The sequence below is a fragment of the Mchenga conophoros genome, linkage group LG17 (genome assembly GCF_057382185.1).
Source record: "Mchenga conophoros isolate Kocher_MC1m ecotype Shallow Benthic linkage group LG17, M_conophoros_male_GT1.1, whole genome shotgun sequence".
Lineage (NCBI taxonomy): Eukaryota > Metazoa > Chordata > Actinopteri > Cichliformes > Cichlidae > Mchenga > Mchenga conophoros.
This window is the reverse complement of record NC_140542.1, coordinates 36,303,885-36,317,947: the sequence shown is the minus strand read 5'-3', so window position 1 is coordinate 36,317,947 and position 14,063 is coordinate 36,303,885. Positions and strand designations below refer to the sequence as shown.

The following is a 14,063-nucleotide window of genomic DNA, read 5'->3' as shown; positions in this document are numbered from 1 at the left end:
AGGACAATCTCACTCACACTCTGAGCCATCAAAGTAGTCACTGCTCTTTTAGCGTGGCATGTCTTTTGGGTGTTTTTTTAGTGATGTGGAGGTGCTGCACAATGGCTCTGTGACTAGCACAGTAATATGGTTAATGAGCATCGCAGGAAATTCTCAAAATAAAAAAATAACATTGTCTTTATTGAACTGCACTGCTGCACCTCAGATTTTTAGATGACCTTCCTTGTTGCACTGCCAGTACACGTCTGAGCTTACTGCTCTCACAATCAAGGCCAAGATGCTGAAAGCACCGTAAAAAATCAGCAGAATAAAATCAGCGCAGTCCTCCTGTAACTTTGAACAGCTGCGGTCTCCACCTTACTACAATCATCATTTCTCTCTCCTTTCTCGTTCTTGTACCAGAATGATGGATCATTGGCTTGTCCTTCAGTCTTCTCTGCGACATTGTGTCCATTATTTTCTACCCTTTATCTTGACCTGTCATCTCTCTCTTTTCCTCCTCCTCCTCACCCTTGCAACGTTGGTTCTGTCCAACTTGCTGATAGACATCCGGTGCCACAAAAGGAGGCAATCTTAGTCCAGCATGGAGCCATTGTTGAGTCTAATAGAATGGACTGTGAGGTGAAGGGGAGCTATTGATTCGGCTGACTGAGAGCGAGCAACACAGTGAACAAAGGAAGAGAGAACGGAAGGCTGTTGACACCCGAGAAAGAGAAAAACAAGACAGTTTATGTTTGTGTGATGCGCCTCCGTCCGTTTATGAGGGGCAGACCGGAGCAGTTCCGCTAAGTTGCTGGGTCAGATGTGGTGAATGGACAGATGGAGAGGGAGGAAGAGAATGCATGAATAATAAAAGGGTGAGAGTTGATTTCCTCGTGTTGCCTCAGCTGATCAAACATCTGACATATTGGATTTGACAAAGACAGGAAGTGAGTGGAAGAAGGATGGGAATAAAAAGAAAGAAAGTAGCAAAGGGGACAAAAATATAAAAAAAAAGATTTAAGTGAAGACGAGAATTGGAGAGGGATTGAAACTGGGAGGAGGTGAGGCAACAAGCTATAGGAAAAGAGGAGAAGAAGTGAAAGAGGCCAAAATGCTAAAAAGAGAAGAAAATGCGAGCATATTGTAAAAAAAGTATCTTATTCTCATCACAGATATGTTTGAGGGAAGAAAAAGATAGATCTGACTCCAGTACAATTAGTCACAAAGTAAAATGCAGAACAGCATGGAACAAAATGAAACACCAGGGAACAAGCAAAGCAGAGGAGACATAATAGGTTATTCAGAACACTTAGTCAAGTCTAGCCTCATTAACACCACCAAAGTGATGAAAATAGACGGCGAAATGGAGAACATAAGGCGGGAGAGGAAATGACTTCTAGTAGTGGTGGGCGATTAATCGAATTGTATTTTCAATTATGATTTCAGCCTCAATCGCTTATGAAAACGGGACAATCAAGATAAAACCATTATTGCGCTGCGTTTGTTTTCAAAATGACATTCAACTTTTTGCATTGTGCTATCAATCTAGTGCATCCCGGTTCTTTAAACTGGTGCGCTTTTTTTCCTCCCGTACAGCTCATATTCATTCATTGTTTATAATAATAATAATGGATTGCATTTATATTGCGCTTTTCAAGGCACCCAAAGCGCTTTACAATGCCACTATCCATATACTCTCACATTCACACACTGGTGGAGGCAGCTACAGTTGTAGCCACAGCTGCCCTGGGGCAGACTGACAGAAGCCAGGCTGCCATAACGCGCCATCGGCCCCTCTGGCCAACACCAGTAGGCGGTAGGGTAAAGTGTCTTGCCCAAGGACACAACGACCAGGACAGAAAGCCCGGGGATTGAACCAGCGACCTTCCGGTTACAGATGTGCATCCCAACCCCCTGAGCCACAGTCACCCATTTAGCGTAGATCGAACTAAGATGTAAAAAAAGGCGTCTTTTTTGTGTATCTACAGCCAAGTTTAAAGGTCAAGTGTCACATTAAGAAGCCAGTTTATGATTTACTTTTTAGTAAGTGTTACTTTCCCCCAGGCCGCACTATGAGAATCCTGGACGAGAGGAAGTAAAAACTGAAAGTGAAGGTTTTGTAAGTGAGCGTTGTTTGTGTAAGGCAAGACCTTACCCAAACAACCCCCTCAAAAAACCCAACAAACAAACCAATAAAAAGAACCCACTGCATTTTTTCCCCACTTATTTATTTGTTTTTCAGCTCATTTGGCTGAAGGTCCGACGATCTCATGCCATGCAGAGGCATCTGTCGTCTTTCCATCTGTTCACAGTTCACGTCGCTAGTCCTCATAAAATGATCACCTAATGGGTCCTCATACAAACTGTGCTCAGGTCAAGGTCGTGTGTGTGTTTGTGTTTGGTTTTTTTTGGTTGTTTTTTGCAAAACTATGAATTGTGATGGATTGCGAGCCAGATGAACTTAACTGATGTTCTGGTTAGCAGATTTCTGTTTGAAGCTCCAATTAATCCACAGTTAAATGTAATACTATAATGTAATTTAAAGTAATTGTAATTACAATTATTATTTTTGCCATATTCGAGTAGCCAAAACAAAACAAAAAGATTTGGAGGTAAAAAGAAAAAACACAGACTAACAAATGAGAACAAAGGAAACAAAGTAGAGGGAGGGATACATTAAGGAAAGGGTCTTAGGTCACTGATAAACTGACATTATTTAAAAAAAAAAAACTCATTCAAAGGTCAATTTTGATAAAACTATGAAAGATTAAAAGAATGAGAATAAGAAAAACACATATCCTTTCTGCTGCCTTTTTTATGCTATTCTGTGCAGTCAGGCAGAACTGCAGCAGTGCTCCAACACCAAGAGTAAGCTACAAGAAAACTGCAAGCTAGCAAACATAGAGTATCTGATAGAAAGTGGAGGGATGAAAAATGTAGTTCGCTTGATGTTTTATGAGAAAGGAAATATATTCAAGTCATTTGCACAAGAAAAATAGAAGAAATGTAATTGAGTTAAAATTGCCTGTTGCCCCAGGTTTGTCTGTTCAGCCGGAGAGAAAAGTGCCTTATGTATGACAAATAATTTACCTCTGGAAAGATTGTTTAAAAAAAAAAAAAAAAGAATGAAAGAAAGGAGACGGGCATGAAAATGTAAAGGAAAACAATCAGAAATACCTGAGTGCGCCCGATGCACTTAAATGAGTCATACCTTTAACACAAGCAGATGTAGTGTTCAGCACAAGCAATCATTTTCAAAGTTGCCATTCGAAGATTGGGACCGACAAACATGGTGAAGACGGTGTGGATGAGCAAAAAAGTGAAAGCAGTCAGACACATGAAACAAGAAAAATGTGAAGCAAACATAGAAGTCTGATGAGGTTGAAACAACACTGGAAAAAAGAACTGGTGGTGTGACAATAGGACTTTAAAACAAAGAAGAAGAGGGAGAAATGGAGAGCAAGAGAAGGGGACAAGGCACAGGGAGTTGATTAAAGCCAGCAGCTTCAATAATGCAAATGTAATTACTTGTACTGGCCCTCACACTTGCTTAGCACGTAACCGCATTAACACTGGGGTGGTAGAAAAAGAGAGCCGGAGAGACTGAGGACAGAAAATGGAGGCAATGAACAAATGTAAATGAGGAAAAAATAAAGCAAAGTTGAAAGGTGGTTTAGATAGTGAATAGAAAAGTAGAATAGAGGACAATGGACAACATTTTAGAGAGAGAGTGTAGAAGGAAGAGCAGGAAGGTGAGATGATACAAAGTGTTGGGATATCGTAGCTGTGAGAAATACAGTTAATTCTCAGGGATAATCAGGGACACTGCTGGCAGCTGTGCTTTAATGTAGCTGTTTCCAAAACTACTAAATGAATTTACTTTCCATCCATCCACCCATTTTCTTCCGCTTATCCAATTCAGAGTTGTGGGGGTGGATCCCTGAAGGTGAGAGTCAGCCTGGACAGGTCACCAGTCTGTCACAGGGCTAACACGTACAGACAGACAACCATTCACGCTCACTTTCACACCTGCGTGCAATTTAGAATTGCCAATTAACCTAACCCCATGTTTTTGGACTGTGGGAGGAGGAAGCTGGAGTACCCGTAGAGAACCCACGCAGACGCCAAGAGAACATGCAAACTGGATTTTCTGACCAAAAGTGCATACACCACTATGTTTCATAGTTGAGTACAAATGAACAAAAATGCATTACTATACCCATGTTCATAGGAAATAAAACACTGAACTATAGAGCTCGACTGGTTTGTCGGTGGGGCTGATAAGTCGGCCAATATTAGATATTTGTCAGTATATTCTATCACCATTCATAAGGGCGTATTAAGAAAGTTAGGTGATGATGTTACACATTTTGTCCTACAGAGGTCACTCTGCAGTTTCACTGTTGAAAACACATTTGAAATGCTGCAGACAGTAAACAAGTAATCTGCAATTTGTTGTGACAATAAAACGTGATTATTTTTTAAAAATGAAATGTCACATTGTTGCATTTGAACTCCATAAGGTTCATAAATCCCTATGCATAGCAAATGTTAGGTGAATCTGTTTATTCTTTATGCATCTGAAAGGAAAAATAGGATTTTTTTTTAATTTTTTTTTTTAAATCACTAAATATTGGTGTCAATATCAGTTGGGCTCTGGTGAACTGGGAGCTTGGGTTTCGAGAAATATGGGAGCATATATTTAATGTTTTTTACAGCTAAGGAATAAAGCACTAGACCAAAAACATTTGTGTAGAGGTATGCTAAGAATAGTAAAAGTTGCATTCGGGGACTATAAAGTGGTGAAAGGGTGGCGACTAAGGGATAAAGAAAAAAAAAAAACTGTAGGAGGAAGGAATGCAGTTTTTACTCTGCCAGCCACTGATGGACTCAGGAGGACACGAGTGCCTCAGTTCTGCTGTGCCTGAAGGACAACTGAAGCTGTTTATTGCTAAATGACTTCTCTTGCCCACCTTTATCCCCCTTTCTCCGTCTCATTTTCTCTCTCCCTCTCTCTTTTTCTGGGATGGTTTGCCACATCAGCTGTTCTCAGACCACACTGAAATGACCCCTCAAGGAAATGTAATCCTCGTTTTGTGTGTGTTTGGATGTACACGCACACACGCAAAATGCTTATGTGCTGTTTCACACGTGGATTGTATTCTGCAAGTTCAACTTACACTGCCCTCTGTTGTCATTTTATTCATCTTTATTATAAAAGCCATAATATACACACACACACACACACACACACTCATTTAATCTATCAGCAACCAACTAGTGACTTGCTGCACCTTGTAAAGAGAATGTTTGACGGGCAAATATGGCTTATGTTTAAAGGCAGCGTGTATTTTTTAAACACTTGCCTACTTTATTTAACAACCCAAAAAGTTTTATTTATTTATTTTTTCCGCCTAAGTTGGCCTCTCTGCAACATTATACAGTGAGGCTACCTTTCCTAGCTAGCATGATTATGTTACATTTTTAAAACTATATAGCAATGCTACTTTTATTAACCTGCGTGGTTATGCTGCATTTCCAAAACTATATATGCAACTACTTTTTATCACTGTATCGAGCATGGTTGTGTTACACCTCCAACTGCATACTGAGGCTACTTTTTGCTAGCTAGCATGGTTAGGCTACACCTTTGAAACTATATAGCGCAGCTACCTTTTACTAGCTACCACGGTTATGCTACAACTATATGTAATATGAACTTGAACTCTCCTCAGTGCCTGTTCTTTCCTAGAGCTGATTGACTACAAAGGAACATATAATGAATAAAATTTTATACAATAACTCTGTTATTTTTGTCACATTAAGAGCTAGCTACTTAAAGAAGCATTTCCAAATTATCTTCATTTCCTTATGACACCATAGCTTTTGACCATTAGCCAAAATTAATAAAATAAGATCAATGTTATGAGTCAGAATGTCAATGGAAACAGTAAAATAATCACTTCTTATTATGTAGCCTTTTTTTGAGCACATGACAATACTTGAAAGTCCATTTAGAGCTTTGCAGGCTTATGGATCTCTTGAGTTTTGGTTTTACTTGCAGCTTTATAAAACCACCTCTTCTATCATCGAATTTTAAAACTGGATTTATTTAGCCGAGATGTGGCACAGGAAATCTTTAAAGGATATAATACATGACATGAAGACCTTGGTGATAAGTACCTGCACAACAAATTTGACCCATTCAAGCCTGATCTCCCTTTCTAAGAACCTCATTCGTAATCAGCCTTTTACTTTGCCTGCAAGGTTGGAGCTGCCAATGTTTTGTTATGGCAATATTAGTTAGGTTGCCCATTTCTTTATTTACAGTTTAAAAATGACTTAGGCTTTGTGTGAGGTGTGAAATAGGCTCTGGCAAACACTCAAAATTTCTAATAGCTGCAGCACTTTATAAAAAAATATTCTGAAAGACTAAACGGAAAATTTCAGACCCTTTCACTGTGCGCTGTGATACACAGACGCTCGGGCCAAATAGCTGCGAAACATCAATGTGAATCAAACTGCATTAGTTTTCTCAATGAGGGATCAATTTCACGGCTTGTCGAGCAAATTACAGAGAAATATGACAAATATTCCTGTAATAAAATATCTGCTTGATCTCCTTAGCTTGTGCTTTTATTCCCTTTTCCCTGTACTTTGTTGTTATCTAGTCACTTCAGGTTCACAGGACTTTTATCCACTTGCCAGTCTGACCTTCGCACTGCTTTTCCCGGTTGCTTGTGATGATTTATACATAGTGTTTGAAGGCTGTTTTGTTCTTGCATTCATTTTTCTTGGGGAGTAAGCGAAATGCATAAGTACCAACAAACGTATTAAAGACCAACTATTTAAAGGTACTTTTACTGTTGCTTTATGAGCCTTAGGCCATTTTGACTGTGTGCTTTTTCTTCTATTCCTCAGGACAACTATACATTTGCTCAGCCAGGCATCCAGAAAAAAGTCAAGGCCCTAGAGGAGCTGGTCAGCAGGATTGATGGTGAGTCATCTGCCTGGCTTCCATCCGTCCATTCATTCATTCACCCATCCATAAAGTACTTTCTGTTCACTGCTCTTCTGTTCCGATTTAATTTCTACTTACCTGTTCTTGCTTTTCTGATTGTTTAAGTTCTTTTCCTTTCCATTGCTTCCTATATTACCCACTTTTTTTTACATTTAACATTTTCATGTAAAACATGAAAAATACATAGTGTGTTCCACAATCATTCTATTTTTCTTTGTAATAGTCAGCATATAAAGGACTGATCGAGCGAGCCACAATGACATTTTTGAAGCCTTATCATTAGCATTATAGCCTGGACCTGATCATTTTTCAGAGTGAGGGTAAGATGTTATCTCAGTTAGCAAGTTACAGCCACAGACTGGACATAAACACCTGCTAATTAAAAAAAACAAAACATACATTATGATAATTTAATTCACCAACACCAAAGCACAAACTTGTGGGACCATCTGGACCTCACAGTAAGCCATCTTTATCCTGGTACCAAGCTGTAAACATCCTGTTTTCAAGCTCGAGACCAGTCTTTTAACGTTAGGAACCAGCCTTGAGGGGCCATTGGAGGAACTGCAGTTTCTTGCATTCAAGTGTTGGTTTCATTGTTCAGCTCCAGAAGTTTCTGCTTGGGGAAAATGGAGGGAGAATATGAAGGAAATGTTGTTTATTTTGTGTTTTCATCAGTTTTTCTTGTTTGTTTGCTTTTGGAAATGTATTGTTCTTATCTAGAAGCCGTTTCTAGTCCAGCCAGGGAAATCTTAACTTTGTATATTTATGTACATTTTATATATTAAGACTATTGAGTATATTGGCTTCTGCATTCCCCCTCTAATAACATTAACCAAGTCATTAACTTCAAGTACCCTAGTAGGACTTTACTGTATGCATATAAATATCTGCTTGTTGCAGAGAGGAGGTGGAAGTGGGAGTAATTGGACTGATTTGACACTCTGCAAGGCACCGCAAATGTAAAATGAATAAAGAGAGAAAGCAAAAATAACTCAGCATGCCCTTAATGAGCCCACCCCCCAACTTTGAGTTAACACTTAAACTCTTTGTTTTTTAAAAAAAAATGTATGTGTTAGAACTGTATATATTACACACCAGCCAGTTACATTTGCTTTCACACCTTAATTCTTCCAGGCTTATCGTCACTTTCTAATGACATGACATGAGAATTGTCTCTCGCTAATTTTCATTCCACTCGGCTGTCTGGAAACGCGTACGTGCTAGTGACTAATAGCACAAACCAGAGGCCTGCTGAGGCCTGGAAGTTAATGTATGCACACCGAGTGTACTCATACGCAGCTCAGTGACATTTCACACATGCTCTCAACTCGGTGTTAATTAGCAAAGCTACTTTTCCCTCTCTGGTCCCGTTGTCTTTTCCATTTTGTCCAAACAGTACACATGTCACCTGGTTTGAAATAGTTTTCCATCCAAACTTTGTCACTTAAAACTCGTGCGAGGTTTGCAGCAGCCCCACGATGCATTGTGCAAAACAAGGGCTTATCAAAGCAGGCTTTTGTACAATGGTCATGTTCCCGGCTAACCTTGGTGCCGTCCCACCACCCTGTCACCCGCTCTGTCAGCCACAGGGAGGAGAGGACTCATCCTCTGCATCCAAATGGATGGAGGGTGTGTGTTTGTGCGCGCGTGTTTGTGTGTGCGCAGGAATCTGAATGTCAGAAAAAGTTAGCGAGCAAATGCAGGCCTGTCTGTTTGCATGTGTGATTGTGACAGGAGAGGTCCGTTGAAGAGCATGCACGTACGACGGTTGGTGTGTGTTTAAAAAAAAAAAAATTGTGCGTACACTTGTGTTTGTGTTTGAGTGAAATACACAGACACACACACGGGAAGGGAAAAAAGAAGAAGAAAAGTCCTCCACCTCATCCGCAGTCCACTTCACCCCACCCCCACCCTACAACAGCAACGACATAAAAAAAATGACTCGACATCTTTACTGTATCTTTTTCCATAAGTGCCCTGTCATCATAGTGGGGGCAGAGAAATTTTATACCTCGCTAGGTTGACATTACCAGCTCTAATGAGATCACAGATAGCTTTTATCTTGTGTTACGGGATTGTTTTTCGCCCTGCTGTTGACATACCATCTGTTTTGAGAACAATAGCCTCTCATCATTTCCAAAATGACCTATCAGCGCTTATCAGATGCAGGTTTATCCAGAGTGGTGTGTATTTTGATAGTGGGGTGGGGTCTTGTCTTATCCTAGTCCAGTGGTTCCCAAACTTTTTTTGCTAGGCCCCCCTTTGTTTTACAAGAAAAATGTTCCCATGTGCAAAAAGGGCTTTTTCTGTCCCTGCCTTTCAGAATAAAAGCCTCAGATTGCTACATAGTTTGTTTGCTGTCCTCCAGAAGAGGGAAAAGGAACTTAGTTAATACGCAACTGAAGAACATCTTACACAAATATGGTGAAGTAATTCATGAATAAATATTAATATAAATATTTTAGAATATTTCTGCAATTAGAAAAAAGTTAGAAACACAAAGCAGAGTTCTCTAAAACAAAAGAAACAAACCTTCATAGTTCATTAGAAGAAGACAAGCCTACATTTGTATGCAGCACTGTATCGACTTAATCAGCCAGACTTCCTTTTTTAATCTTTTGCACAAAGAGGAGCACAGCTATCCATCCATCCTTTTTCTCTCACTTATTCTTATGTTAATTAAAATGAAATATTTGTATTAATGTCAGGTAAGAATAACTTTAAAGCAACACCTCTAAGAAAAAGATTCATTTTAGTGATGGAGATGATTGAAAGTTTTAGCGGATATTGATCTTGCAACTATAATATTCACTATTAATGCTACTGTGAACTAATATCTTAGTGGGTCCAATGGAGAAAAACACTTATAAAGGGGTCGAAATTAAGCCTGGTCTAATGGAGGTTAGATATTGTTCATAACTATATTTCAGACATATTTGAAGAACAATTTCAGTTAATAATTCACATTTTTACCACTCAAAGTATTTGAAAAACCATGTACTGACATTTAGAGGAATTTGCTCTATGTGGCTAACTCTAGTAGCTGCTACCATTAGCTAGTTCCTCACCAGGAGCCTATGCTAAATGCAGCTGCACTGCTCCCTTTGCGTGGGGTTATGCCAGTTTGCTCTCACATAACTGTCTGCCATTCTTTCTTATTGTGTTTCTTGCTAATTTTAAAACTAATTGCTTTGGCTTCAGAAACATCTGAGATCAAACCGTTAACCAGTGAGGGCAAGAATAATTAGTTACAGAGTTACAGAGAGTGCAGTGTTTCATGACTTTCATAAGACAAACTGAGTAAACGGTAAGTCGTAATAAAATTACCTTCTCTTCTAAGCAGAAGAAGGAGGTGAAGTGACCAAAAAAAGTGAAATGGCAGTCGCTAAAGGAGAGGCAAGAATACTGTGATCAAACAACGTGTGTGTGTGTGTGCGTTTGCGTGTGGATACTCTATTCCTGTGAGGTTTGTGTTTAATTACAGTGACACAAATTTAATCCCAGAGAGGAACAAATGGTTCTGGATTTGTGCCAGGAAGCCCCGGCCTGTCCTCAACATTTGGTCGATTTAGCGACGCTAATCTTTGGTGTTCACCCAAAGAAATCCCCAAAAATGCTATTTCAACATCGTGACTGCATTCAGTATATTACAGACCTGGACAGACATGGATATTAAAACCACTCAAATAATCTTTTTTGTTCTCCATGCACTTTATTTCTCAGTACAGTATAAGCTCATATTGAACTTGAAGTAGGGAGACCAAAAAAAAACTGCAAGCACTTGTTAAAAATGAAAGATGTTTATTACTTTGCTTCTTTACTTTGATTCGTGGAGTTGAAAGAGCTGTTGACATCGTTTCTAATCTTTTACTTCGAGACGCCTTCATTTCTGCCTCTGCCTGCCCGTCCCTCGGTCGCTCCTCCTCTGTAATTATCCTACTTTTAATAAGTGACGCTAACTCCCATTAGCCTTGCTTAACGCTAGCACATGTTCCTCCTCAAAAGAACAGGCAGTCTGTCAGCATGTAATGTTTTTCTGATCTCTTTATCGCTCCCTTATCTCTGTCTGTGTATTTGTTACATGCAAGTGCATTAGCGCGAGTTCATCAACATGCAAATTGCTAAAAGGTGAATTTATTTATGCAAATGAGGGGATGTACTTGCAGCATGCGTGCCTGACTTTAGTAGAAAGGCTGGTAGCTGCACTGTGAGACTGTATTGCATAATGAGAAGCGAGGAAAGCTGTTCTCATATGTTTGGGGGAAAAAAATCTTTAGCTAATTTGGCTTTCTTGTGCGGTAGTTTTGTTTTAGTATTTTATGTTCCCAAGATTTAAGTGTTTTTTTTTTTTAAAACTGCAGCAGTATGTTTGGCTTCCTTTTGTTTTCCCTCGTCAACCAAAGGCCCCCACCTCCCGTTTATTTTTTTTACGCCTTATGTTCAGGCCAACTGTGATGCCATTTAACCTGATTTTTTTCTTTTTGTTTGCTTGTTTGTTTCATATCTTCCCACACAGTCCTCCACAACCCCCAGATACTATCATTTGCAAGTTTTCTAACATTTTCTTTTTCAAGCGATTCACAGATTTCTTCACCACAGTCGTTTCAGACCCTTCTTATCCAAAGCCTTACCGCCACGGTGCAAATCTGCTATCACATTGGTCACTTGTGCCCTCAAAAGTTGAAAACACAAGGTGGAATTTTTGCATATTACGTGGCCTTTCTTTTATGTGAAGTAAAAGGGAAAATAAAAGTCTGCTCTCGCTGTGCTTTGTGCTGATTAAACTTTTTCATTTTATAGAGCTGCGTCGTGCAGGAGAGCGTCAGAGTGTCTGTGTAACAGTTAAACAAATAAAGTGGGATTTGGGGAAGCTAGAAAACACACACAACAGTCAAGATGTGTACACACAGCATGTCCGTCTAATTAGTTTACTCCCTGCAGAAGGAACCAAGCCTGTGTCTGAAGTAAATAAATCTTAACTCCTTTATACTTAGATACAACTTCACTGCATGCCATTTTAAGATGAGATAAGATATGAGATACTTCAAACCATATTTGGGCAACTATTTTACATTTTTTAATTCTGTTACAGCAGTTGAAGTAATATTTAAAAAAAATATTCATCTGTCCTTCTGGCAGCAGAGCTGAATCAGTCTGCTAGAGAAGTGGGCCAGAGGGTGGTCAGGATTATCCGTGATGGATAACAGTCATTTCAGTGACCTCCTCTCCACCACAGCTTTAAAAGTGCACAGTTGGCAGCCAATCGCAGAGCAGCCTTCCTAATCATTTTATCAGTCTGCCAGTGTCACCTGCTCCAATGCTGCTCCCCACAGCAGACCCAGTCCGCGGCATTTGCCTAACTGTTGTTTTTTTTTTTTCAGCTTTGTTGTTTGCATCTGTTTGAGCGAATTATGCCACCCGAGCAGAGTTTACTAGTGAGAAGCCCGTCACTCTTAATTTGAAAGTTCAGTTGATGCCTTTCAGTCCTCTTTGTGTTTTCCTCACAACCTGGGCAGGTTGCTATTCTAGCAGTTCCTCATATGATTCAGTTATCACTCTCTCTTTCTATTCTCTCTTTCCTGGGTTCGCAGTTGGTAACAGTAGCTCAGGGATACTCTAACCAGAACCTGCAGCAGGTAAAGAGTGGGTCATGTACAGCTATGCCAAGCCCACTGAGGCTACAGAGTGGAGCAGGGACTACTTTTGGCAGCTGCAGTCCAAGATGGTGGAGTTGGAGTTAATCCACAGGATGAGAGACTCACTGGAGAGGCAGCTAATTAGATTGCTAAGTTATTTATTTGTCACAAAGTGCTTGGCAGCCTTATAAATGCTTATAACCATAAAAAATTCATACATCCATCCCTGCTGCTTGGCAGGTACAGACAGTGACAAATGCTGACTAGTCGGCAGGATCGCGGTTATGAAAAATGAAAAGCTACACTGTAAATACGCTAGGTACGCATCAAACAAAAGGCGAGCAAATTCAAAATAAAACCGGTGTTTTAGAAAAAAATGAAGACCTCAAGAAGCTAAAAGAAAGAAATGAAAGGGGGAGGAGGAGAGGATAAAGAGAACGTGCGAGTGTAATTACTTTTTATACCAAGCAAGGCAGAATCCGAGGAGCTTCTCACTAGTTACTGTACGACCTCTGACCTTCTACTGACCTTCTACTGCCTGACAGCCAGAGGCTACGGTCTGCCGTGGAGAGCAGACTAGCCTGCTCTGTGGCCTCCGTCCTCAACTTTAACCAGCAGTTGGAGGGAAGACAAGACTCATCAGTCAATCAGTGTCTATGAGACATGTCATGCTCAACCTCCCCGAGCCCTTCTAACAACCCTGCCCAGTATGCTGAGCGCTGTGTGCCAGCCAGACGGCTAAAAAGTCACGAATTTAAGCGCCTCACTTTTTTTCCCCTCTATCATTTTCACTGTCCCACCCCACCACGATATCATCTCATGAAAAACGACTCCTCCTTTCCACCACTCCCCCACCCCCACCGCGCACCTCTTCCCCTTTGTGTTTGGTGAAGCCGCTAATATTAGGCAGAGCAAGTTCATTAGTGTAATTTAACATTGTCTAAAGTTGTTCCACTCTCTCCCTTTCTGTTTGGCAGCTAGCTCAGATCTGCCACCATGATGCATTTGCCGTTAATGAGCTAGCCTTGTTTATGCTTTTACAGCAGCATGTGATAATTAAACTGCACAGAGGAGTGTGAAATAATAGCTTTGTGTTTACTTTGCGCCTTTGCTCATGTGGTGGAGTGTGTGCATTTCTGTTAGACATGTACGTAAGCTGAGGAAGACATGTGCCAATCAAGTGCTGGAAATCAACAACGTATGTGGTATCTTGTCTATAAGGTTTTGCCAATTAAAGGTTAAAAGCTGAATTTGTGTGTGTGTTTGTTTGTGTCCTTGTGCATGCCAGTCAGCCCTGATTAAGAGCCCAGAGTGTCAGGGAAAAGGATGGGATAGTTCCTTGCTAACTGTTTTTTTTCCTTCATAGATTCCCTGACAGCTCTGTAATTACAGCTCTATTATGAAGTGTGTGTGTCTAGGAG

The 14,063-nt window shown here is 40.2% G+C and overlaps 1 protein-coding gene across 3 annotated transcripts in view; it reads left to right on the top strand.

The window, feature by feature from the left end:
* tbc1d22a (TBC1 domain family, member 22a) overlaps nucleotides 1-14,063 on the top strand; it is a 164,953-nt gene that overhangs the window by 106,274 nt on the left and 44,616 nt on the right. For all 3 annotated transcript variants that reach the window (XM_085251273.1, XM_085251274.1, XM_085251275.1), the window contains one exon: nucleotides 6,904-6,979. In XM_085251273.1, coding sequence (XP_085107399.1) covers nucleotides 6,904-6,979 — 76 coding nt within the window. The remainder of the gene's footprint in view (nucleotides 1-6,903; nucleotides 6,980-14,063) is intronic.